The sequence below is a fragment of the Triturus cristatus genome, chromosome 10, assembly GCF_964204655.1.
Source record: "Triturus cristatus chromosome 10, aTriCri1.1, whole genome shotgun sequence".
NCBI lineage: Eukaryota > Metazoa > Chordata > Amphibia > Caudata > Salamandridae > Triturus > Triturus cristatus.
The window spans coordinates 17,114,874-17,142,170 of NC_140593.1; the positions used below are offsets into that span (position 1 = coordinate 17,114,874).

At 48.0% G+C, this 27,297-nt stretch overlaps 1 protein-coding gene across 1 annotated transcript in view; it reads right to left on the reverse strand.

Annotated features, from left to right (window-relative positions):
• Nucleotides 1–27,297, reverse strand: part of LOC146788731 (vomeronasal type-2 receptor 26-like) — a 712,759-nt gene that overhangs the window by 185,743 nt on the left and 499,719 nt on the right. Inside the window, exon 5 of the mRNA XM_085630952.1 lies at nucleotides 8,007–8,028. Within this exon, the coding sequence (XP_085487078.1) occupies nucleotides 8,007–8,028 (22 nt within the window). The remainder of the gene's footprint in view (nucleotides 1–8,006; nucleotides 8,029–27,297) is intronic.

Below are 27,297 nucleotides of genomic sequence, written 5' to 3' on the forward strand. Positions count from 1 at the left end.
ATTGGTCAATCTCAATGATAATGCCGTTCACAGTAGCACCCCCTCTATGCATGACATATTCATTTATTGGTCTGTCCTGCTCAAACAGACGTTCAAGCATGTAAAAACTTGAGTACCAACATGTTGGCACCTCCTGGTTGAGTGCTTTAACTGGCATTCTATTATCACTTCGAATGACCCTCAGCTGCTTCCGGGCTTTAAAAGAATGGCTGAAATGTGTGCTGATTCTTCTGCTGGTGGTCAATAAGTTGCAGCTATTCAAAGACCTTGCAGTCAAAGTCTTCCAAAATGTTTGCTGCAGTATGATATTTCTCCATGGCGAACATGGCTACAGTTGAATGTTTCCGAGTGGCATTAAAAATCTCAGCAGTGTCAGCAACACCTGTTGCAGATATATTTTATCTAGCCCCAACAAAAGAGATCCAGTGTGCAGTGATGTACTTGTAATTAGTGACTTGGCAACTGGTCTAAATGTCTGTTGTCAGGTGGATAGTGTGAACAGCATGCTGCTGCAAAGCTTGTCCAAGCAATTCCAGCACATTGTGATGTAGTGCTGGAACAGCAACTCTGCCAATAAAGGCCCATCTGGGAACCTTTCATTTTGGGCAGATACAACCCACGTAAGAAAAAAGGAGGAGGTTGAGCGCTAACACTTTACCCAGCTTCTCATTGTACAAACATGCCATTGGGTGGTTGTGTTCGTACTGCCCATCTGACCGGAAAATGCTAAGAATGGTAGGCTGGATTTTTTTCTTTTCTCGTGCCACTGATTCAGGTGACTTCTTGCCACCAGATGTTGTTCTTCTCAACGCATGTCTTTTCATTGTGCTAATATCTTGCCTGGGACCCTTGGTGTATCAGCCTGACTCTTACTTTTGGGCCACTGCGATGTTGCTGATGAGAATGTGGCAGTACCACTGCACTGCTGGGGACAGGGCTACTTTGTTTAGCAGAGAAAATGTATCCCACTTGTTCACCTTGTACCGCTATCATATCTTCTACTTCTTCATCCCCACCAACAACAATGGGTGCAATTTTTGGGCCGCTAAGGTGCGCCTCCCACTGAATAAAGTGTTTTTTTTTCAGGTGGGTAGTTTGGCCTCGGGTACCATAGTTTGTAACAAGTTTACCCCGACTAAAACCTTGTCCACAAATGGAGCATATAGCAATGTTCACCTCCTTCGTGCTAACCGAAAAGAAGTCCCAAACTGGGCAGGTCAACTTTCTAGCTCTGCTTCTGGTGCCACTTGCAATGCCCGATGAACTGGTAGGTGGGTGTGAAGATGTACTCTCTGCCGTACCTACTTCTACTGAGGTGGTACTTGTGGTGGATATATGTGGCTGCCTGTGAAATATGGATGCTGGAGGTAGTGGTGGCGGTTATGGTAAGATATCTGTTGGTGGTATCCATTCCACATCCCTCACAGCAATTTGGGATGGGGTAATGTCGGTCTCCACTGGGTTGGGACCAATGTCCATGATTGTGACTGGCTCGTCATCATCCTCCTCATCTACCTCCATGGAACGTTTCTTTACCCTAGCCTTGTCTCATGGCATGTCTCACTCTCAGACTGAGTTGGTGAGAATCATGTGGTGTCTAGATCATCATCTTGCAGAAAATGTTGATGGACTAACTCTCCTTTTCCTTGCTGGGGAATCTGAAAGTGAGGTATTGCTCTTCTTCCTTTGCAGGAACCTCAATCTCCTGAACTGTCCCTACTTCTCAGTTTCCTGCATTGATTTGGTTCTATTTTGTGATAACAATAAGTCAATTTCAGCATCACTGCCCATCTGCGTTCTAGTGATTAGACTTGCTACCTCTGCGACAGACATGGTTGGTGGGGTGGGTTCACTGATGCAGTGGTTCTGTTCCCAGCTTCTTCCCGGACACCGCTGCTGCAGGTGCAATTTTTGTTTTCCATAAAAAACCTTGGTCGGCACATAAGTCTTGGTAAGTTGCAGTTCCTTCTTCTCACTGGCAACTTTCTTGGTACTGGAGGACCTGGTACCTTTCTGTGGGTCCATCTTCTTCTGATGTAAGCAGCACGCAGTTGCACAAGTTAAAGAGATGTCTGTGGTCACATGTCACGTGACTTTGTGTGCAGCAGGACTTCTGCCTGGCAGTACAATGGGTGATAACACCTCCTCCTCTTTTGTGCAGCTAAAAGCAAAGAAGCCAGAAGAACATCAGTGAAATGTGGTATTGACTGTTGTGGTTCAATTACTACTAGTGCAAAGAAACATAATATATAACTTGTGGTCACACTTATTAATGTTTTTATTATATGTATTACCTCTGTTATTAAAACAATATAACAATACAGTGTAGACATTTGTGAGACTGACAAAAACAAGGGCTTTCATGGTTGGTGTACTAGTGTACAGTACACTGAGGAAGGATAGGAATGAAGAAGAACAACAACAAAAATACAAATGTAACTGACCCTGTTTGATATTGTGCATCAAGTGGGATTCAGTATTCAGGGAGCTGCAGCGGACAATGGATAGAAGCAACAAGCAAAGAGGAAGAAAGGAAAGAGAAAGACATGCAGCCTAATGCAGAGGCACACTGGCTGCCTTCACAAAATGGCCACCAGCCAAATAGCCAGACCACAACAACAAGAAAGGGAAGACACACAATGCAGGCTGATGGCATAAAGCACACTGGTTGCCTACACAAAATGGCCACCAGCCACATGTCCAGGCCAGCCACAACAAGATGCAATACGCCAAGAGGAACAAAGGAAAGAAGATATGCAGGTCTATGGCAAAAGCACTACCACCAGCACAAAATGGCCATCAGCCATATGGTCACTCACAACAACAACAAGCAGGAGGCATGGAAAACAATTAACTCAAGCACGCCTATTATGGACTTTACAAAATGGCCTCTGGCCACACGGAGAGGCTCAACCAAGGCAAATGCTGGCCCACTATTACAAACAAACACAGTCACAAACTGGCCAGACAAAGGAGGCATGCTAAACAACACAGCTTTATTACAACAATGCCAAAAACAAAAATCCACAGGGCAAAAAAAGGTTTGCAAGTTAAACAACAACCACACACATCCAACAGACATTTATTTAAGAACCATGAAAAAAATGAAACCCCCAAAAAACACATTTTGCATTTCAATCCAATGCCATCCAAGCCCGAAATGATGTTTAAATTCAACAGACACCACATAAACAATTGTTTCATGCACCCATGAGTAGCTCTGGGCCTACTGGCTGAAAGGCCTATTGACAGACTACTGGGATAGTGAATTAAATAAATATTGCAAAATTGTTTTCAAAAGTTGGAGAAAATGTAGTGAACTTTGCAACATGATTTCTGTATAAAATAAAACTAGAAGAGAAAATACATACAAAGAAACAACTAGGCTCCTACTGACACTACTGGCCACCCACCACAATACATAAAAAAACGATGAAAAGTACAACATCAAACATACAACACCAATTTTCCAAGTCACTTGTGAAATCTCAAATGCAAAAGTCCTCAAATCCACTGACATGCAGTAGCCACAAAGAGTGATCCTTCCAGCTCCAAATCCAAATGAAAAGTGAATAAGTGCTGGACAAAGCACTGACAGAAGCATGTTGGACAGGAACAGGAAGTTGGAGATACTTGGGTACTTCCTTCCTCTTAAAAAAAAATGTATACAAAGAAAAACGACTCCTTGCACAAAAAGGTACACCCAAATGTCAACCGAGGAGTTTTTTTAATCCAAATCAACAGCTCGATAAGGTTTTGATTCTGCTCGAGAGAGAATTTTCTCCAGATTGCAAATTCTGCGTTTTCGGGATCGCGATCTTAACAAACTTCCGCAGGAAGTCTGATGGAGTGCCCGAGTGACGTGTTAGAAATCGCACACTCTTGCTGGACAGTGCGGCATTTTGAGCACACAAACGTAAAAAAAACTTTTGCCATAGTTTTTAGTTACTCCGCATTCTACATGGCACGCGTACAAAAATCCTCAAAATGTTACGCCCATGGTTACATATATTTGGATGTCTGACAACTGGTTCACATGTTTGTCGTCAGGTGGATAGTGTGAACACCACTTTGCTGCAAAGCTTGTCCAACCAACTGCAGCGCATCATGAGACAGTGCTGGAACAGCCACTCTGGCAAATTAGGTTTCACTTAGAACCTTTCATTTCAGGCAGATGGTTGCCACAAATTCTAAGAATACCATTCCTTCCTCTAAAAAAAATGGAGGCGGTCCTGCGCTAACATTTTTGCCAGCTTGCCATTGTTCAAACATGTGGTTAGGTAGGTCCACTCATAGGGCCCCTCCTGCCTAAACCTGCCCAGAATGGTTGTCTGGATTTTCTTCTTTTTTGGGTCATTGACACAGGCGTCTTTAGAGAGGTGGATGGTGTGGTAGACTCAATGTGCATCATGGTGGGGCAGTCACTGTATGAATTGGTGTCTCCATCTCAATCTGAGAAGGCACACTGCTGGGAACAGGACTGCTTTGCGTGAAGATGTCACCCTCCTTTTCCTCATCATCACCTCCCACCATGATTGGACTAATAGTTTACCTGATGTTCTCCGGCTCTCCTCACCACCACAACCATGTTCAGCAATTTTCTCAAGGTGCTTCTCCCAATGGATTGCATGGTCATTTTTTGATATGTTTTTTTTTGCCTCCAGTACAATAATATGAACCAGGATTATATTGACAAACATGCTTCTTGCAAATGCTGTATACTGCAATGTGCCCCATTGTGCTAACCATAAAAAAGTCCCAAACTGGGTAGAAGTAATTTTTCGCTGTGCCACTGCCAATGCCTGAAGAAGAACTGAAGGTAGCTAGGCATGTCATCGATTGCCTCTCTGCAATGGATACTTCTCCTGAGGTAGCCGTTGGTGCAGGTCTCAGCTGGGGCTTCGCAAAAATAGAAGCTGGCATTGCAACTTGTACTACATCCCTCGGAGCAGGTTATATAGCAATGTCGGACTCCTCTGTGTCACCTTCCACAATGACTGCCTCATTGTTGTCTTCTTAATCATAATCTCCTTCTATAAGTCTAAGTCTTTCAGGAACTTTTCTTTTCCCTTGCCTCTTTTGTTGTCTCCTGGTCTCTGCCGGGCTCCACTCCATGTCGCTATCATCATCATCATCAGAAGTGGTGCCTGGAGAAGATGGTGGAGTAGTACCCTCACTTTTCCTTGCTCAGGATCTGGGAGCTGATACATCTAAAAGAGGAGGTTCTTTCTTGAAAGGAAGCTCAGCCTCCTGTTCTTCTCTAACATAAGCAAAATTTACTGTTGTTGGCTGCTGCTGTTGTCCACTTTGCTCTGTTTCCTGAAACGATTGGGTACTAACTGCGAAACAACAAATCTAATACAGTGTCACTGCTTTTCAGCGATGCCATGATTGAAGTTGCCACCTTACTGACAGACATAGCCTTGGGCTTAGGTTAGGGTTGTACTGTTGATGCAGGAGTGCTGCTCTTAGCTAGCTCCCTGTAGGCTGGTGCGGCACTACATGGTCCAAAAAAGGTATTGGCCAGCACACCACTGGTGGGAAGCTGCTTCTTCTAACTGACCACTTTCTTGGAAGCATCTTTCTTTAGGGCCATCTTAGTCTCTCAGTTGGCAGTTGCACTATGCTGCACAAGTGGAAGAGCTTGGAGTGCTTATGTAGGTCTGGTACTGTTTGTTAACTTTAGGCCCCTTCAAAGTCATCATCATCCAAATTGGTTGGTTTCAGTGAATTTGAAAACTTCTATCTTCTTCTGGTGAAAGCTTTCTAAGTAGTCATGCTCATGCCCACAACATGAGTCATTCCATCATCTCTGATCTTCCTCAGTCTGACCCCCGAGTATGGTGTCCAACTCCGTACCAACAGTGTCCCAATTCCTGACACATAATGCAACAGATCAGCCTGTATTAGTACAATTTTGTTATTGAACAACAAGAAGGGAAATATTTAGTCACTTTTTGAGTAGACTAGATTTGTGTTTGCAAACGTTGCATTATGTAAGGGACCGGCCAGGTCTGAGATTTTGAGGAGTATTAATATAAAGCATAAAACAATAAAAAAACAAGCGGTGTGGACTGTGTGGAGTGGAGTTGGACCCGGTGACGAAATATCGCTATCCTATCTTTTAAAGGGGAAGGACAAAAAATAACCTTCAGGGAAAAATTAGAAATCATCGATCAGCCGCCAGTAGGCCACCAACATTGTGAATCTCAAATTCATCACTTACTTGCCTAACAAACAAACACCCAGTCTCACACTGCCTGGCAGCACATGAATCATCCCAACTCTTCTTAGTCTCAACACACATGATGATGATATATCACAACAAGTTCACACCACAACAAACAACAATCACTCAGCGTGCAATACATAACAGCTGTTACCTGTTCTTCTAGTGAGCTCACTGCGATCGATTGGTGGTACATTTTACAATGCAGATCCTCCATTTGGTCATGAATCAGAGAATTGTCAGTGTAAATCAAATTACAAATGTCACTTCTGGGTGGGGCAGTTGTAGGAGAGTAGGATCTGCTTCACAAGGGTACCCCCACTTTTGCTGGTGTTTCACTGTTTTTCGACCTTAGTCTAGCTGTGGTCCTGCTAATCAGGACCCCAGCCTAGCTGCTTCCTTTCTAAAATGGTTTGCATGTACATTAGGTACATACCTAATTGGATTCTGAAGTGCCTTATAAGTCCCTAGTATATGGTATACTATGTACCTAGAGCATAGGTACATCATAGGCCTACAAGGGTCTGAAACATGGATTATGCCACCCCTGGGAAGCACTCCAAAATGGCACCACAGGTCTGCTACTGCAGCCTGGGTAAGGGTGTGCTTGCACCCCTTACAGTGGTATAGGCTACCTATATCACTATCATTGCACACACATATAAAATCTATAAGTCACTACTATGGCAGGCCTTAACAATCCTGAATGCAGAGTGCTTGGTTTTTATGTGAGAGGGTGCCCCTGCATGAGCAGAGCCCCTCTGCAGCGTTCAGAGAACCTCCTTCTGGTGCTGTTTGTGATGCAGCCTGACCATATACTCTTAAGTGCATTATAACCTTGTAATACTATGTACTCGATATAATTCCGCTATTTGATATGCTTATATTAACTGTGTTTTTATATTGTGTTCTATTTTTATTGCACTTTTATGGATATAATGCATATCCGAATAAAGTTCACATTCATTCATTCATTCATTCATTCATTCATTATAACCTTGTGGTAAATGCTAACTTTGGGATGGCTGCATGGAAACATGTCGTGTTTGGTATCACTACCCGCCCGCCAGTTCTGGTGGCGGGGGTAGCATTCCACCCTTCTAGAGGGAGAGACAGGTTCACACTGGTCTAACCCGGTAGGACTTTCTACAACCCTGGCATCACAAAATGGATGCCTCTGCCACAGACACGGGTCTGGCCTCCTGCTGCTGACCGAAACTAGGGCAGGGGAGGCCTGGAGAAGATAGGTTTCCTGTCCCAGGGAGGTGTAACCACCTCCCCAGACATGCAGATGTGTATTGGGGCTGGGCGGGAGCACTTTCTGGTGCTTTGAAGTCCTGCACTGGGGGCACTTTTGGTGTCCCTGTGCATAATCCAGTTGGCACGAAACTGGACAAAGGCAATGGGTGTACCCACCCCTCTTTCCAAACCTTCCCATGGGAGAGTCCCTAGAGTATGTCCAACCCCCAAACTTAGTATAATTATGGGAACCCAGTCCTCGCGACTTTAGATTACCCTTGACGAAACTCTGCAACATATATCCCGGACCTTCTACTTTCTATTTCGACTAGAAGATGGAAGAAATCTCCCTTGGGGCCAAGGAGTGACTCCCCTGCTTGACAGGCACCGAAGAAGCAACTGACCGGTCTGCATCACCGAAGCTCCCGCCAGATGCCAAAGTCTTTGCCTCACCAGATCTAGATTTTCAGACTTCTCCGAGGCTTCCCTGAGTCCACAGCAAAGCTGAAGCCCGTGGCTATTGTGGGTGACGTGGAACCTTGACCCCTGGAAACTGTGAACTTTTGCAACAACCCTATCTTCTGGGACATCCTTAAAGTTGTGTTGTGGGCTCTGAGTAGCCCCAGCCTTGGTCACCTCCTGCACCAAATATTGCTGGCCTCCACTCCACGAGTGATCCATGGGCCAGTTTCAAGTGCGACCGCTTGAGGCTCCTTCGCGATCACTAGCCCATTGGCTAGTAGGTCCCCACGAAGGCAACTCCTCTTCTAATTGGGCTTTCCTAATTGCTCCTTACCCTCGCTGGTTGAGTCCCTTAGACCTTGCTGGTCTGCACCAAAGTCCTTTCTCTGATTTCCAGTGACTTGCTGTTGCCAAGGCTTGTTGGGTCCAATCTGGTCGCCGACACAACAGCACTTGACAGACTTCGTGGGACAGCTCGAATCCAGCTCCTGGTCATCATCGGCACCTCCTGGACCTCGTGGCTGAAGAGTCAAAACACCCCTCAACTCACCTGAAGCACCCGACATCTGTGGGCATTGGTCCATCCTGCACTCGGTCACTGGCTAATTACCCAGACTCTGTCTCCTCTGATTTCAGGTTCCTTCCATCCTAGATCCAGGCTTGGATCTCTTCGGACACTTCTCCTCTTCACGGCAGCAGCAGTTCTTCACCAGCTTCCATTGTAATCGACAACGTGACCCGACACCAAAAGACACCTATGCACCCGGCGTCCCTGGGTGAGGTAACACGAGTACTCCAGTGTTCCCGTGGGTGCTAGCCCTAGAACTTCTTAAGTCCAAAAGTGTTTGGTCTGCTCAATTCTAAGTGTCACTTATCTTTAAAATTCGAACCGCGACATTGCTCAATGAAGCTAACAGGAACCCGCGGTTGTGTTTACACACTGCACACGGCCCCCGTGGGTCCCCTGTGTCACTACCTTGGGTGGTTCCTTGGGATCCCAGCGATTCTACAGGCTCTAGGCCTCGTGTCTAGTTCAGTCGTGGTTCTTATACCACTTTATTGTTATATGGTTTGGTATGCCCCTAGGGCCCAAACATGTATTTGTGCTATTACTGCTGATTGCTAACTTGTAAATTAAGTACTTTAAAGTCCAGTCTCATAAAGAGACTATAGGGGTGTGTTTTATCCTAAATACATATATTTTGAATATATACCTGGTGTGGTTGTCCTTTCATTTGATCATTCAAGAGATTATAGACTGGTAAAACAAGCTGCTGTACATTCCTTCAAGACTTAGCCTGAAGGCTGCTCTCCATAGCTACCACTAGGATAGCTTTCAATAAAGGTTGTCTTTAACCTATTCACCATAAGGGGTTGTTTGGACTGATAGAAGGTGCCCACTAGAACTAGTGGACAGCATATATCAGGCCACCTTCTCACAGCAGTTCCTCTAGGGTAGGAAAGCATAAATAGACATGGCCCAGAGTTGGAGGCAGGCGCACATTTGTTTGTATTATCCGTCCAATATCTTGCTTAAGAGAAATGGATTTGGAGTGCGAGTCAGGAGTCAGACTTCTTCACTGACTTTTCTCAGTTACAACTCCAATCCGGCAATAAAAATGTGCCTAAGAGTAATTCAGTGGGTAAGAATTGTTCACTGGGACAGTCAGACATACACAAATAATAAAGTAAATAATGTTCCCTTGCTGTACTTTTTTGGGGGAGTCAAAGAAAGAAAGCCTAGTAGTCAGGGTAGTAGATCTTGACCTCAAACGCTGTTGGTTCACTCTGAGGTATGCCATCTAATACACTACTTCCATTCCCTTAGTCTTCATCATCTGCCTCACGTGGTACTTCACGTATGGTGTAATCCAGTGGTATAAAGTGCTGATTCATTTTTATCATGGTTAATCTCTCCACAATTTTGGGTGAGAGACTGGTCATTCTCACTATGACAACGGCACCAGCAGCACTAAATACACGCTCAGCTGAGAAAATTGCTACAAGGCAAGCCAGACGGTTTATTGCCAGACTGCTGAGTAATGGCCATTGGTGCCTCTTCCAAACCAATACTCCAATTAGTATTGGTCAAGCTAGAACTCTGTTGCATCATCCAGCTAGGCCTGGACCATTTGCTCAATGTTCTTTGCTGGTGCTCCACTTTGCTCAACATTTTTTGCCTTCTCCTCTATACTGGATTTAAGCTCTGCCAGTAGAAACTACTCAGTTGCATATTTGAGGGCTGATGCTCTTGGTCTTGTTGTTGTTGATGGTGTTCTTGTTGTTGGTTTTGGCTGCTGTGAGCCAACAGCACTGCCTTAAGGCTCTACACTTGCAGGCTTCCCCACATGATTTTTGCCCTGGAACAGTGGACCTCTAAGTCCCTGCTGTTCTTTTTCTAGTTCACTGCCTTGCTCAGCTATCTATGTTTTGTATTTTCTAACATACCCGTCTGAAAAAGAAATGAAAATGGACAGTAATGGTTTGTACCGTGGATCAAGAATTGTGGCACAGACGTAATGTTTTGAGGGCACAATGTTTCTTTTTACTCTTGTATTAGCAGACAAGAGAAGGATTAGGCTCTCCACCAAGTCATACACATCTTTTTTTCGTCCACACCTATGTACATTGCAGACACCTCATTTAGCTGTTCCTGTACCATGTGCAACAATGGGATAGCTTGGCCCATGGTACATTCCTCTTGGCTGACTTCACATGTGAGCACCTCAAAAGGAAGCAGCATCTCTGTCAGGCATTTGACATCATGCTATTTACAGTTGTTTATCTTCTGTGCATGACATATAGGTCTGTTCTGCTACACAGGTGTTCATGCATTTAATTAAAAGAGTTCCAGCGTGTGGGCACCTCCTGCTTGAGTGCTTTAACAGGCAATCTATTATCATGCTGAATGACCCTCAGCTTTTTTCCAGTCTTTAAAAGAATGGATGAAATGAGTGCAGATTCTTCTGCAGGTGGACAGTAAGTTGCTTACTTTGTCTCCTTTTTGGAGAAAGTCCTGTGCAATGATGTTTATGCAATGCACCAAACACAGGACCCTGAAATAACCACCATCTGCCATGGCCTGAACTATATTAACCCCTTCGACGCGCATGACGAGCGGTTCCGTCATGCACGTCGGTTGCGCTGTGCGCATGACGGAACCGCTCCGTCATGGACCCGCCCGTGCACAGAACCTTCAGCGTGGCGCGGAAATCCCCGCCGCGCTGAAGGGGTTAATGCCATTGTCTGTGGCAACAAATCCAATCTTAAGCCATTTAAAGTCTTCCAAAATGTTTGTAGCTATTCGGGATTTCTCCATTGCGAACATCATTACAATTCTCAGCAGTGTCAACACCTGCAGATATTTTTTCTCTAGCCTCCACAAAAGAGATCAGGTGTGCAGTGATGGACATGCAATCAGTTGTTTGCAACTTGTCCACATGTCTGTGGTCAGGTGGATAGTGTGGGCAGCATTCTGCTGCAAAGTTTGTCCTATAAATTCAAGCACATTATGATGTAGCGCTGGAACAGCAACTCTGGCAATATATGACTAGCTGGGAACCTTATATTTTTGTCAGATGGCTGCCAAAAATTCAGGAAAACTCAGCCCTTCGACAAAAGTAAAAGAGGAGGTTCAGCGCTAAGATTTTAGCCAGCTTCCTATTGTACAAACGTGTCATTGGGTGGTTGTGTTCATACTGCTCCTCTGGCCTAAACTTGGCAGGCATAGTAGCCTGACATTTTTCCTTTCCTGATGCCACTGATGCAGGTGAATTCTGGAGAGCAGGCAGTGGTAGGCTCAATGTGCTTTTCAGCGGGCAGTCAATGTTCACCTTTTGGCTAACTGAAAAGAAATCCCAAACTCAACTTTATGACGCTGGTGTCACTGCCAATGTCGGATGAACTGGCATTTGATGTTTGATTTTCTGTAGTACTTACTTATTTTGTGGTGGCTGTGGATGTAGGTCACTGCCTGGACTTTGCAAATATGACAGCTGTTTGTGGTTGCATCTGTAGTGCCACTATCACCCCCCCGGGAAGTTGGGAGGGGGTAATGTTGGTCTCCACTGGGGCTAGGCTAACAACCGGAGGAGGATGAATGCCTTGTCCTCATCCACCTCTTCCACATCTGCCACCATAACTCTAAGGCTTTCTGGAAGCTTCCTTTTCCCTAGCCTCATCTGAATCATCTCGCGGAGTGTCTCACTCTCAGACTGAGACGGGATCCAAGTGGTGTCTAGATCATCAGAAAGGGGGCTTGAAGAAGAAGATGATGCACCACTAACTTTCCTTTTTTTATCTCAATCTCTTGTACTGCTCCTACTTCGAGAGGAACTACTTTTGGTGGTTGTGGCTGTTTTTCTTGTTTTTGTCTACTTCTCTGAGTTTCTTGCAACATTTGGGTACTACTTTGCAATAGAGATAAGTCATTGTCAACATCACTGCTTGTAAACGTTGCCATGAATAGACAGGCTGCCTCTGTAATAAACATGAGCTTGAGCCTAGATTGGGGTGGGTTCACTGATTTGGGGTTGCTGCTCCCAGCTTGCTCCCCAGAGTCCGGTGCAGCAGGCACTGTTTTTTGTTTGCCAAAAAACCTCTCGGGCAACATACCAGTGGTGGTGTTGGTAAGCTCTTTCTTCTTCTCACTGGACACTTTCTTGGTAGCAGTTTTAGCACCTTTGTTTGGGGCCATCTAAAGCTGTCACTTAGCAGTGGCACTTAGCTTCACAAGTTGAAGTGATGTCTTTTGATGTGTGGGTCAATGGTACTTCATGCTCACATTGTGAACAGGCCTTCTTTCTGGCAATATTGTGGGTGAAGTGTTGTTGTCTCTTCTTGTTGTCTTCTCTTCTTGTTGTGCACCAAAAAAAAAGAAACAAGAAGGACTTCAGTGAAACATGGCATTGTGTCTGTTCAGTTAGTAGCAGTAGGTGGTCAGTAAGTTGCCTACTCTGTCTTCTTTTTTCAGAAAGTCTTGAACAATGATGTTAATAAGTTGCGCAAAACACAGGACCCTGAAATAGACATGGCCTTAACTATATTACTGTCCATGGCAAAACAACCAATGTTAAGCTGTCTTGGGCGCAGCGATTGAATGACCCTTCTGTAAAAGTCCTCCAAAATGCCAGTGTGCAGTGATGCACATGTAATCAGTGGCTTGGCAAGTGGTCCACATGTCTGTTGTCAGGTGGATAGTGTGAACAGCACTCTGCTGCAATGCTTGTCCAAGTAATTCCAGCCTGTCATGATGTAGTGCTGGAACAGCAACTCTGGTGAATTAGGACCGACAGGGAATTTTCTATTTTGGGCAGATGACTGCCACAACTTCAAGAAAACTCATCCCTTCCACAAAAGAAAAAGGGAGCAGGTCCAGAGCTAACATTTTAGCCAGCTTTGCGTTGCACAAATGTGCTGTTGGGTGGTTGCGTTCGTACAGCACCTCTGACCTAAACATGCTGAGAATGGTAGCCTGGATTTTTTTCTTGTCCGGTGCCACTGATGCAGGTGACTTTTTGATGCCATATGTTATGCTCGATGCACATTTCTTTGTTGCGGTACTCTCTTCCCTTGGACCCTTGGTGTCTCATCCTGACATGTTCCATTGCAATGTTGCTGATGAGGTTCTGGGAGGTACCACTGCACTGCTTGAGACAGGGCTGATTTGTCTAACAAAAAAAATGTCTCCCTCTTGTTCACCTTCCACTGTGATTGGATCTTCTTCTTCATCCCTTCCACCAACAACAGGTGCAGTTTTTTGGCCACTAAGTTTTGCCTCCCAATGGATCAAATGGTGTTTTCTCAGATGGGTTGTTAGGCCTCCGGTACCATAGTTTGTACCAAGCCTACTCTGGCTAACGTCTTGTCCACAAGTGAGCATTAAGGAATGTTCACCTCCTTCTGGCTGACCAAAAAAATGAATCTTCTGAAAAAGTGGCTTGCTCTTCTTCTTGCTTTGCAGGAAACTCGATCTCTTGAACTTCTCCTACTTCGGCAGAAGCAACTACTATTGGGGGTGGTTGCCGCTGTTGTTGCCCAATTATCTGAGTTTCCTGCATTGATTTGGTACTACTTTTCAATAACAATATGTCAATTTCAACATCACTGCTTGTTGGTGTTGCCGTGATTAAACTGGCTGCCTCTGAGACAGATATGGGCTTGGGCTTGGGCCTGGGGTGGTGGGGTGATCTGCTGATGTTGGTGTTCCCGCACCCAGCTTGGTCCCAGGACACCACTGCTGCAGGTGCAATTTTTGCTTTCCCAAAGAAGGTCTTGGGCGACATACCGGTCTTGGTACTGGACCAGGTACCTTTCTTTGGAGCCATCATGAAGATGTCTGTTATCACACGTCATGTGACGTTGTGTGCAGCAGAACGTCGGTCTGCAAGTACAATGGGTTATGTTGTCTCCTCCTGTTTTGTGCACCTAAAATTAAAGAAGCAGAAAGAACATCAGTGATACGTGACATTCATTGTTGTGGTTGAATTACTACTAATACAAACAAGCGGAGGGTGTACTTTGGTGTTTCTCGAGCCTTGGACTGGAGGGGACTGCGAGGACCAGCAGCCTGGTTTCATTCACAGCTGTGTCCTCTTCCCTGTGACTCCGCCCTGAGCTTGCCTGCTGCATATCACTGCTCAGGGCCCACGCTTCGCGGGAGCCGTTCGTAGCGGAGGGTGTACTTTGGTGTTTTTCGAGCCTTGGACTGGACGGGACTGCGAGGACCAGCAGCCCGGTTTCATTCACAGCTGTGTCCTCTTCCCTGTGACTCCGCCCTGAGCTTGCCTGCTGCATATCACTGCTCACGGCCCCCGCTTCGCGGGAGCCGTACGTAGCGGAGGGTGTACTTTGGTGTTTTTCGAGCCTTGGACTGGACGGGACTGCGAGGACCAGCAGCCCGGTTTCATTCACAGCTGTGTCCTCTTCCCTGTGACTCCGCCCTGAGCTTGCCTGCTGCATATCACTGCTCACGGCCCCCGCTTCGCGGGAGCCGTACGTAGCGGAGGGTGTACTTTGGTGTTTTTCGAGCCTTGGACTGGACGGGACTGCGAGGACCAGCAGCCCGGTTTCATTCACAGCTGTGTCCTCTTCCCTGTGACTCCGCCTACTGGCAACAGGTCTTATACCAATCTTTTTCCTGCTTCGCGGGACGCGCGTGGGCCGGGCGAAGCCTGGGCCAAGGGCGGGCCCGCTTTAGCCCGTTCGAGACCAATAGAGACCGGACCGGGCTATTTCTCTTTGGTTGTGGTTCTCCTATTTGTGCCCTTTTGTCTAGTATCTTGTGAATTTTGGCCTATTGTACATGGTAATTCTACTACCGTTTTTATTGTTATATAAGTGCATTGTACTCATAGGAATGGCAGTGCGGGAGCTGAGAAACAAAACTATTATCCCCAGGAGTCAGCTCACAGGTACCCTGGATCATTTCATCACCAGGGCTAACTCTGTGATAGACCAGGGGATAATCCTGATGGAGCGACGTGTATCCCAAGACCTTGCTTTGGCTAAACGTTCGTCATTGGGACATATCGCCAACGTATGCACCCCGGATCGTGCTGGCTTCCAGGGTTCACTACTAGTCCCAGCTATCGTGCACACTCCGCCCCTAATTCTTGAACAGATTCATTCCCCATTACTGGCCCTCCCTCAGTATCTGAGGTTCCCCCGACTGTAGAAACTGTTAAAGTGGTGGTTCCTTTATCGAAGTGCCCTACAAAACAAACCCAGAATAATACTAAGGGGAACAATTCTAAAAGAAAGCGTGCTGTAACAACTGTGGCTGGTGTGAGAAAATCAAAACCCGTTAGAGCCCATGCTGATAAGGATATAATAATTGTGGATCAGAGGGGTTGTGTTCAGGACCATCAGGCCTTGCAGGGACTGTGTCCCCTGAATGATCCGGTTACTGGCCATAGCCCCGAGGCGGTGTCTTGCCCCGTGCTAACCGCCACTGTGACTCTAGATTTCATCATGGAAAAAATGGGTGACTTATTCAGGGTTTGGCTTGGACCGATTGTGGAAAGAATGGGCTGTATTGAAAAAAGGCTCACGCAAATGGACAAAGATATACGAGGCTCCTTGTTTAAAACCAATTCTAATGCGCTTGAGCAGGGAAGTACTGCAATCACCTCTAGATCTGATGGGCCGCCAGTACATAAACCCCCTTTTATCGCCGTGGATGCCACTGCTCATCATAATAACATACTTCCACCAAGAACCCAGGAGTCCTGTGAAACCCCTCTTGCTAATATGACCAAGCATACACCGCTTGATATAGGAATACCAAATGAGAATGGCCAAACTCCGCTTGCTGCAGATACTAGGGAGGTTTGTAGACTTGATTTACCACCGGAGACCAGTCCGTATATGTTGGTTTTAACTGGCATCCCCGTTCTAAGTAAATCGGACAAGGAACCGCACAGGTCGTTAAGAAATAAGGTGACACATTGGTTAAACCTCAATAGACCACTACCCCCACATATTACTAGTGAAATACTGATGGTGCGAAGGATTCTCTGGGTGGGTCCATCTCCCAAAACAATCGCAGGTGACTGCGTTTTGGTAAACTGCAGGGATCCTCGCACCGTTGAGTATATTTGCAATTGGAACCAAAATAGCACTGGGTCAACTATTAGGTCATATCCCCTATCTTTCTTTTACCCCCCAGGTAATTTGCACGGACAAATGTTGGGTGGACTTCAGTGCCATATTGTCGTGGGCCTAGGGCAGAGAAGGGCATGCAGGGTCAGCAATCTGTCCACGCATACCCAACCCTACAGAATAGGTTTAGTGCTTTGGATGCAATAGATTGACTGCACTGTAGCAAGACAAATTCTGGAACAAGAACTCTACAGGGTCAAAGAGACAGCCTAGGTGGAGTGGCACAGATGCTCAAACAGGAGCCCCCAAGCCCCCAGATAGACTCACATATACCAATAGGGGAACTTACACTGGAAACAGGTACCGAGGATCTAGATAGCTTAGCATTACCCCATGAAATACTGTCTTCCCAGCTGCATTCTGTGGAAGGTGCTGACCTGGGTAGCCCGCCTCTTCCAAAGATAAAGAAAATGACTATATTGTCCTGGAATGTCAGGGGCTTGTTAAATAAGTTAGATTGCACAGAGTGGGGATTTTTGGTGGACCACAAGGACATTTGTCTCTTTCAGGAGACTTGGGCCAGGGAGGAACATCCCAGAGAGGGTTTTGCAACTTTTTACATCACTGCTAGGTGGGCTGGCAGAGGGCGACCGTCAGATGGTCTTGCAATTTGGGTAGCCACCCATTTGGGCTGCACAGCAGAGATCAAGTCCACGCACTCTCCAGACCTTCAGTGTATAATTCTTAATTGGCTTAATGGTTATAAAAGGGCCATTGTGAATGTGTATTCTCGCTCGGTCGGCTTGAACATGGACTCGCCGACTATAACTGAATTGTTACACTTTATTAGCTCACTTCCTGGCAATTGTCGCCTTCTGGTGGCAGGAGATGTCAATTGCCAATTTGAGCCGTTATCGGCAATGAGTGAGGGTGACCTTATGGCCGAGGACGACCACTGGGGGATTTCACCATGTCAGTCACCATGCTTAAAACTGTGGTCTCCTCTAGCGGTTCAGATTATAATTCCCTAAGGGCCTGTTATGGGCGTACCCAGTCTGATAGCCCTTCAGTGTGTACCTTTAATAGGAAAGGGCAGGAATCGCGGATAGACTACATCCTAGTGGAGGCGAGCATGTGGTCCAAGGTTCTTGATTTTAGAGTTATTCCAAGGGCCGACAGTGACCACAATGCTCTTTGCCTGGATATGGTGTTCCCTGGCCCGAATACAACTCCTATTCCAGAAATGAAGGATTTGAGGGAAGGTACGTTAGTTATATCTAATAACAGGCGAATGGTAAAATGGGGCAAAATAGTAGATTCACCACAAAAACTAGCAAAAATGTATGACCTGGTCTACCCACGACTCATAGAGGTAGATAGCCTGATTAGCCAACTCAAGTCTACAGGATATAATGAGAAATTGGGTTCTATTCATGCAGATTTAGTTACTGGGCTAGGAGATGTTTTTAATCCCCTGGCACCTAAAAGGAAGAATAAGTCTCCCGTATCAGCCTGGTATAACTCTGCATGTAGAAAAGCCAAGACTGAGTTGATTCTTGCAATCAAGTCTGATATCGAGAAAAATAAAAAACATCATCTTAGACGGCGCTACAAAGAGGTGATGGCACATGCAAAGAGAGAATGGGACTAGGACAGGTGGCAAAATCTAACACAGGCTCTGGATTTAAGAGATGCACGCAGCTTCTGGTCCATAATAAATACAGGGTCAGGGGACCCTAAGGCTGCAGTAGATCCAAACATTGATGCCTCGATCTGGGAGTCCCACTTCAAGGCTCTCTATTCTGAAGAACCTTGCTCAAAACTCCCATTGATATAAAAGACTTAAATGCACAACATGAACCTTTACAGTTTACGCTGGGTGAAGTGCACAAAGTGATAGGGAGACTTGCGAGGGGCAAGGCCCCAGATTTAGATAGACTACCTGGGGATTTATTTAGGCATGAACCCGAGATCTGGGCTCCTTATTTACTTATTCTCTTTGATGCAATTTCTAAGGGTATGGAGATTCCCTGTACATGGCTGGGAGCGGAGATAGTCCCAATTTTTTAAAAGGGTTCTCCCCTGCTCCCAGCCAACTACAGGCCAATAAGTCTGATTGATGTCCCTCAAAAACTTTTTGCACGCCTGGTATTGGACCATCTTTTGGATTGGATGGAGGATAACAAGGTTTTAAGTCCATTGCAAGCGGGGTTCAGGAGGAACACATCTACCATGGACCAAGTATTTCGCCTTATTCTCCTTTATTGGAAAACAGCAAAGATAGAGGGTGGCAGCCTCTACATGGTTTTCGTGGACCTCAGGGCCACGTTCGATTTAGTCTCAAGGAAGAAGCTGTGGCTGGTTCTTCAGGAGTTGGGTGTTCCATCACAAATCTTGAATACATTAATAAGGCTCCATGATGGGAACTTTGCTCAGGTCAGATGCGGAAGGAATGGGACATTGTCATCTAGGTTCCCGATTGGCAGAGGGGTGAGACAGGGTTGTGTCTTAGCACCAACCCTGTTTTGCCTTTATGTCAATGGTGTAATCTCGCATCTTGACAGTGTCCCCAATAATGACGCACCAAGGTTGGGGGGCAGGCGGGTACCGGCAATCATGTTTGCTGATGACACCCTCCTGCTCTCCAAATCCCCTATGGGGATACAGCGGATATTAGATGGGTTTGGGGAGTTTTGCAGCTCTAGGCGTCTCGAGATAAATGCTGACAAAACCAAGTTCATGATATTTAATCTTACGGCTCCCAAACGCTTAAACCCGACCCTGGGGCATGTAAGGCTGGAAAGGGTTAACACGTTTCAGTATCTCGGGGTAACACTACATGAAAACCTTTCTTGGGGTCCACAACAAGCAAAATCCTGCTTAAAGTTGTCCCAACTTGTGGGTGGTATCCTGAAGGTTTCAAATTCATCCACATTTAAGCCAGTAAGTCCAGCTCTGGAGATTTATAAGACCCAAGCCAGGGCTGCAGTACTATACGGTGGAGTGTTGTGGGGTTACTCTGCCTGTCCCAAAATCTCTAAATTGGAATCTAATTATGTTAGACGGCTATTGTCACTCCCACAAAGTACTCCACTCTTTCCGCTAAGACTAGATCTGGGTCAACTGCCCATAGGAGATGAATTAGCATTAAAACCACTCAGGTTCTGGCACAGGTTATGGACCACTGCGGAACTGTCATGCAATAGACAGGAGCTAAAGGAGGTAAAATACCTTGGTTGGCTTTTGTTAAACGAGAATTCCTATGTCTGAGTTTGCGTGACATGTGGAGTGACCCAGAGAGGGGATGTTTAGAGTTATCCCGCAGGACCTTGGCAGGCCTCTTTAAGTAGAAGAGCCTGAATTCGGTGCTATGCACTCCTAACGGTGGTACTCTCACTGTATACTTTTTGGCTTTTAAAAGTTCCTATAATTTTGAGGATTTTATGGATATTGTGTTTCCAATTCTAGCAAGAAAACATTTTATTCAATGGGGATATGGTACGCTCCCTCTTAAAGTTTTTTTACTAGCAAATGGTCAACTGCAACAGACACGATCTGTCCAGGCTGTAATTGCAGTACGGAAGATGAAATGCATTTGCTTTTCTTCTGTCCTGCCTATAGTATGCATAGGAAGTACTGGCTGATCCCTCTATGTAGAAACCTAGGCTTCAGAAACTGCATACAATCATTTAGAATTTTAAAGACCAGTTCCTTGAATTCTGTTGTGTTTGCAGTAAGCAAGTGTTTGACAGCCATGTGGATGAGAAGACGAAAACTAATGTCTAGTTAACGTAAACTAGGGAATTGCATTAATATGGACGCTACTCTTGATTTGTAACTTGCAATCCTACGGACCGTTTTAATGAGAGTTTATACCCATTTGTATATAATGTTTTTTTTTTTTTTTGTTTTTTTGTTTTCCAAAACCTTTATTGTTCCATCGAAGAGTACACCGCTATTCAGCCAACAACCCGGAGGCAGGCAGCTAGTTTGCGAGGCGGAACTCCGCCCAAGCATTTGAGGACGTACATTCGAACAGCAATACAGCATTTTACAATGGAACAAATAATGAATAATCGAAATGTCATAATCACCTTCACGCTGCGCCCACAGCCCACCCAGACAAAGCAAACGACAGACAACCCCCCACAGAGAGCGAGCCCCATATCCCAGATCACTTATGCCAGGCGGATCACCACGTACAGCACACCACAGTCGAACTCCAACCTCGCCACGTCACCAAAGCCACAATCAGACCGCTTGGTCATCTTCCAACGCTGTCGTACTAGCCAACCAATCCACCAGTGGCTGCCAGATATCTACAGGCCGCGAGCGCTGCGGCAGCTGGTCCCAGTATGAGGTCAGCTGCTCCCTACAGTACACCGCCGATCTTATCCAGGCCGCCACTTTTGGCGGCATCGCCTTCTTCCAGTGTAGCGCTACTTGACGCTTAGCAAGTAATAGTAAAAGGGCCACAAGCCTACGTGAGGCCTTAGGCACATTTCTAACGAATCCCAAGAGGGCCACAAGTGGGTCCGGCTCCAGTTCCACCCCCACAATCTGCCCCACGATACTGAAGACTGCAATCCAGAAGTCGCGTATGGGACCACACACCCATACAAGGTGATAGAACGCGGCATCCTTCTCACCGCATCTCCAACAGTGCGCATCAGACCGCAGTCCCATCCTACACAATTGCATGGGCGTACGGTAAGTCCGGTGCAGATAGTTGAAGTGTACCAACCGCAGCCTATAATTAGGGGATAGGTTTTCAAGTTGGGAGCAACAGTACTCCCACTGTTTCTCGGTAATAGATATACCCGCTTCATGTTCCCACGAGGATCTGGAGTCAGTGTGCACAACCGGAGCCGTGTTTTGAGTAGCTCTATAGATCCGTGTGATCAGTTTGCGCGCGGAGGAGTTCGAGAGTACGTCCTCCAAGGCCGCAATCGTCGGCGGAGCCTCTGGAAACATAGGGTACCTGCCCTTGCAGGCAGACCGCAGTTGATAGTAGAGAAGAAGCTCCGAGGCCGTCGGTTCCGGCGCTGCCGCCATGTCCCGCACTGTAAGGAAGGTATCGTCCGGGTACAAGTCTCCCGCCACCTTCAGGCCGCAGGCCTGCGCCCGCCGCACCACTGCCGCGTCCGTCAATGGCCCCAATAGTGGATTATCCGCGAGGGGCATACTCGGCGCATATAAATCATCAACGCCCGCACGTTTGGCAATGCTTGCCCAGGCCCAGCGTACCATTTCAACAGTATCAATGTCGTCCCTGGAGCGTCTGTATCTCTGATATACCGCTGCACGAAGGGGGCAGGGGGCCGCAACGTCCATCTCGATAGCCACGTGCGGCTGGTAAGGGATCGGGTGCTGCCAGTAGTGTAGGTATTGGGCCTGAGCACAGTACGCATATAGCTCCATGTCCGGGGCCGCGAGTCCTCCCTGACGGAAGGGAAGTGTGAGGAGGTTCCAGGCCACTCTGGGCTGCTTACCCGCCCAGACCAGTTCAATCAAGGCGGAGCGTAGCCGGCTAAAGAACGACTTAGTGAGTGGCACGGGGATGTTTACGAACAAGTAAAGAAACTTAGGAACGACCACCATTTTAGCAATTGCTATGCGGCCCATCAGAGATAGCGGCAGCGCCTTCCAGCGCTTCACTTTACACTCCAGCCATTCCACGGCCACCCCAAAATTAGCCAGCCATATGTCCTGCACCGATCGGCTAAACCGTATGCCCAGGTATTTAATCTAATCAGTGACCCAGTCAATCGGGAATTCCGTATGGCATTGGCTCGTACCGTCCGTCAGCGGGAAAATCGCCGACTTCGACCAGTTGATATCGATACCCGTGAGGCCACTGTATCTTGTCACCTCACGCATCAGTGGGTCAAAGTTTTCCGATGGATTCAACATATATATGGTTATGTCGTCGGCGTACATAGAGACCAGCAGGCCACGCGACGTGAAGCCGATACTGCGATGAGTGTGATGTTGGCGCAAACGAGCCGCCAGCGGCTCCGTCGCAATGGCGAACAGCAATGGCGACAAGGGGCAGCCCTGCCGAGTCCCTCTGGTTATGGGGATCGGGGCAGACGTCTGACCATTAACCCGCACCCTAGCCGTCGGGTGATTATAGAGTTTTCCAATACGCCTGGCAAAGGAGGGGCTGAAGCCCATGCGAGTGAATAACGCCCGTAGGAATTTCCACTCTAATGAGTCGAACGCCTTAGTGGCGTCAAGCAATGCGGCCACGGCTTGTACCTTGGGATCCAAATAATGCAGGAGCCCAAACAGCACTCGTAGATTGTGGGAAGTGGACCTCCCCATTACAAAGCCCGACTGATCGGACAACGCTATCTGTGGCAGCATAAATTTCAGGCGGTCAGCGAGTAATTTCGCGTAGATTTTGGCGTCAAGATTAATTAGCGAGAGTGGGCGATATGAGTCCGGGGTAACAGGATTCTTGCCAGGTTTAAGCAGCGTAATGATGAGGGCCTCTCGCATCGAGGTAGGGAGGATGCCCAACTCCATCGCTTCCTCAAAAACACTGTGCAATCGCGGGACCAGTAGGTCTGCGTATTCCTTGTAGAAGGCTGCCGTCAGCCCGTCGGGGCCTGGTGCCTTGCTGAGCGGCATAGCGGCTATCACCGCTCGAATGTCCTCCTGCGTGAAGGGTAGGTCCATATATTGTCGGGCATTATTACTGAACCACGCAAGTGCTATGGTGTCCAGGTAGTCACTAATAATAGTGTCGTCAGGTGACACCTTAGAGGTATACAAGTCCTTATAGTAATCTGTCATCATCGTCAGTATAGCCGGAGGATCTCGAATCACTTCACCCCCCGACCCTTGTAGCTCAAGAATATGCTCCGACCCACGTGGCGGGCGCAGCATGTTTGCTAGTGTTCGGCCAGCTCGATCACCCTCTCCGTAACGTCTGGCCTGAGAATCTTTGGACAAGAACGTGACCTCCCTCTCCGCCTCCCCTTGATACTCGGTCAGTTTCGTCCTGAAGGCTGCACTCGCACCACCAGAAGGGGCCGCCATCATCGCAGCTTCAAGCTGGGCTAGTTCAGATTCCAACTTGCTGAGAGTATCTCTAATGGAGCGCAGAACCCCAGTTTTTAGCGCCATGCAGTGACCCCTGGTTACAGCCTTACAGGCCTCCCAGAGCACGCCAGGTGAATCCACTGAGCCCTCGTTGAGTGCGAAGTATTCCTCCAGTTTTTCCCGCAAAGAATGCTGGAAGACCTGGTCGCGCAGCGCCCGGGAGGGGAACCTCCAACTAAACGGCTGAATGTACTGCGGCGGGGTGGATAGCGTCAAGCAAACCGGGGCATGATCAGAAAGAGACCGCGGCAAGTGAGTCACCTCTAACACCGATGAATGCAAATCTCTGGACAACAGCCAGAAGTCCAATCTGGACCAGGCCGCACGATGAGCTGTGATACACGTACCGGCGCGGGCCTCAGGGTGCAGTGTCCTCCAGGAGTCCACCAGCCCTGCCTCTTGATAATATGGCCAAGCACCTCCGACGCCCTAGGGTGATGTTCCCGAGTTGTGCCCTGCCTATCTGTAGCATCTGACAGTACCACATTATAGTCACCTCCCCACAATATCGCCGCAGGTCCACAGTTCCGCACCCTATGCCACAATCCCTCGTAGAACTCTGGATTATCGTCATTCGGGCCATACACATTCACCAGAATCACTCTCGCGCCGCACAGCGAACCGACCAACAGAACATACCTGCCCCCTGTGTCCCTGATTTCCTCATGCGTCCTCCAGTGAAGCCCCTTTCTGATAAGTATCGCCACCACTCTAGAGTAGTTAGAATAGTGTGCGTGGACTACCTCACCCCATCGATTGTGCCTGAGCAGCTGCGCAGCATTGGCCGTCAGGTGCGTCTCTTGCAGAAGGCAAATGTCCGCACCTTTCCTAATCAGAAAGGCCTGTATCAGTCTCACTTTCCGTCTATCATTCATGCCTCGTACATTCCAGGTAATACACTTTATGCTATTCACAGCACCAGGCGTGTTAACAGAGTTCGGGCAAGCATCATACATACACCTACCCCCCAGTCACCCGGCCAAGTCCCGCCAAATCTCGAAGCAAGCATTTCCAATCTAGCGGGTCTCGACATATGGGGGCGGCCATGCCTCAGCAATCTGTACGCCCGCCGACAAGGTAGGTAAACTCCACACGGCACCAAGCATTGAAATAAACCTCGATCAGGCCACGGACCTGTTCCCCGTTGCATCACTTCCTGCAACCCGTCTCTGACAGACAGCACACATCCCACCCGGCCATCTGGGCAGCCCGCCCGGCAAATGCCAGAACACCTCTTGCTAGGTGACTGTCGACATGGCAGCGTGCAGCGCACAATGTGCGATTCAATAGCAGTTTTCGCCTCCTCCGACCCAGCTCTGAAACTTAAATAGAACACAACAAAAACCCCCAACCACAACCAAACCCCTATCCCACCCGCTCCAACCCCCCAATCAGGTTGTGCAATGACCTCCCAGGTCCCCCTCCCAACTACGACAACTGTAACTACAGTCTCTAGGTGTGAACAATGAATGGGAATCATCCCTTGAGGTACGCAGGTTGGCCACCCACAAGCCCTGTACTCGTGACAGGGCGATCGAGCGCGGGCCTAGTGTACCAGCTCAAGGACCCTCCCCCCCCAATCCCGCAGTCCTGCTCAGCTCCCTTCCAGCATCTGAAATTGGTACTCCAGGGAATTAAACATTCTCTCTATGGCCCAGCACAGCGCAGACAGGCAATACCCAGCAATTTAGCAAGAAGCATACAGGAGCAGTCATTCAACATCACTTAGCCTGTCCCGCTGGTCCGGGTCATCTGCAGGTGCATGAGTCTTTTGGTCCTTTAACAGTTGTTTGGCATATTTCAGAGCCGCCTTCGCGTCAACAAAGAAGGACGGCTTACCGGGACCCTGGACCCGGAGTTTAGCAGGGTAGATGAGGGAGTATTTGGTGCCCGCCTGTTGAAACAGTTTCTTCGCCGGCAAAAATTCCCTTCGAGCGGCTTGAACCTGCATCGTATAGTCCGGATATAGTGCAATGTGGTTGCCCTTGTATTGCACGTCTGATATGTCTCTTGCCATTCGTAAGATCACGTCCCGGTCCCTATAATTTAAGATTCGTGCAATAATAGGCCGGGGCGGTGCACCTGGTTTAGGCCTGGGTCCCAGTGATCTGTGAGCCCTCTCGACCAGGAACATCGAAGACAAACCCGACCCAAACAGATCCTTACACATTTGTTCACAAAGAGCTCCATGTTGGTTATGTCCGTCGTTTCCGCCACACCCGTGATGCGGATGTTGTTGCGCCTCGAGCGCGCCTCCATATCCTCATTTTTCTGTTGTATGAGTGTCAGGATCTTATCCATGCCCCACAGTTGGCCGGCAAGGCCGGTCTGATTTTCCTCCGTGTCGGCCACACGTGTTTCGAGCGATTCCACTCTCCCTTCTTGTTTGTCCATGCGGGACGTGATACCGTCCATGCGGGCAGCCAGCGCATCCATCTTGCCATCAATGCCATGTAAACTTGTTTTCAGTTCCTGAAACATGGCTTTAATGTCCACATCCTGAGCACCACTCCGGTCTGCTCGAGAAGACTCAGCCTCACGGAGGTCTGGGTCTAGGTCCGGCGGCTTCTGCTTGGACTTGTCGAAAGTGATTTTCGGCTGCCGCGTGTCCCGTTTGCCCATGGCCGCTCACCGGACGCCACCCGGCGCCGGTAGTATTCGTGGGCGGCCGAGCCGCGAACTCCTCGCACTGCACCAGTCGCCGCCAGTCGCCAACCACCGGCGTCTCGCCGAGGGCAGCAGGGCGGCTAGGCCTAGTTGGTAGGTAAGAGGGCTGGGCTCCCAGTGGCGGGGCACGCACCCGGCACAGAGAAGCGGATCAAGCGGGGAGAGACACAGCGCAGGCCGTCGGAGCAGGCCAACACTAGTACAGCCGATCACTGTCCACATCCCAGGTCAACGCTCCAACCTCACTGCAGTATGGTCGGGGCATGTACGGCAGCCGACCACGACTCTCCGATCGTCGCCCTGGCACCTTCGACCATAGAACTACGGCTTCAGGCAAAATGGCCGCCACTGCGATCATCCGATCGGGCCCGTCACTGTTCACCGGCATGCAATCCAGGTGCAGACGTTCGGCGTCCCTCCACTCCAACCGCCGCTGTCTCAGCTTCACTCTGTCAGACGTAGGGGGTGAACCTCCGGCGGGGCGCGCGTCTCTTGGGGCGAGCGATCAGCCTCTGCCTCACCCCTCGAACAGGTTTCGGGCACTCCACACGCAAGGCCCCGGCTCTCGCGAATGGTGTAGGCCGCCACGTCTCCGTGCTGCCCGCGGGCCGCTCTCCGCCCACGCGTCTCCGACGGGGTCAGAACAGCCAGAGCACAGGGCGGACACCCTGGACTAACGTCTCGGGCGGGGAGGTCCGAGCTCGCACCCCAGTTCAGCAAATAATTGAAGGATTTCTGTGCTCGATCGGCGGAGCTGCGGTTTCAGGCAGCCATTCCGCTCGGCAGCCAAGCCACGCCCCCCCATTTGTATATAATGTTAATGGTTTTACTGCTGAAAACTAATGTTTAGTCAATGCAAACTGGGGATTGTATAAATATGGATATTATTTTTATTTGTAATCTGCAATCCTATGGATTGTTTTTATGTGAGATCTTACTTATTTGTATATAATGTTAATGGTTACACTGCTGTATCTTTTATGGCCTAC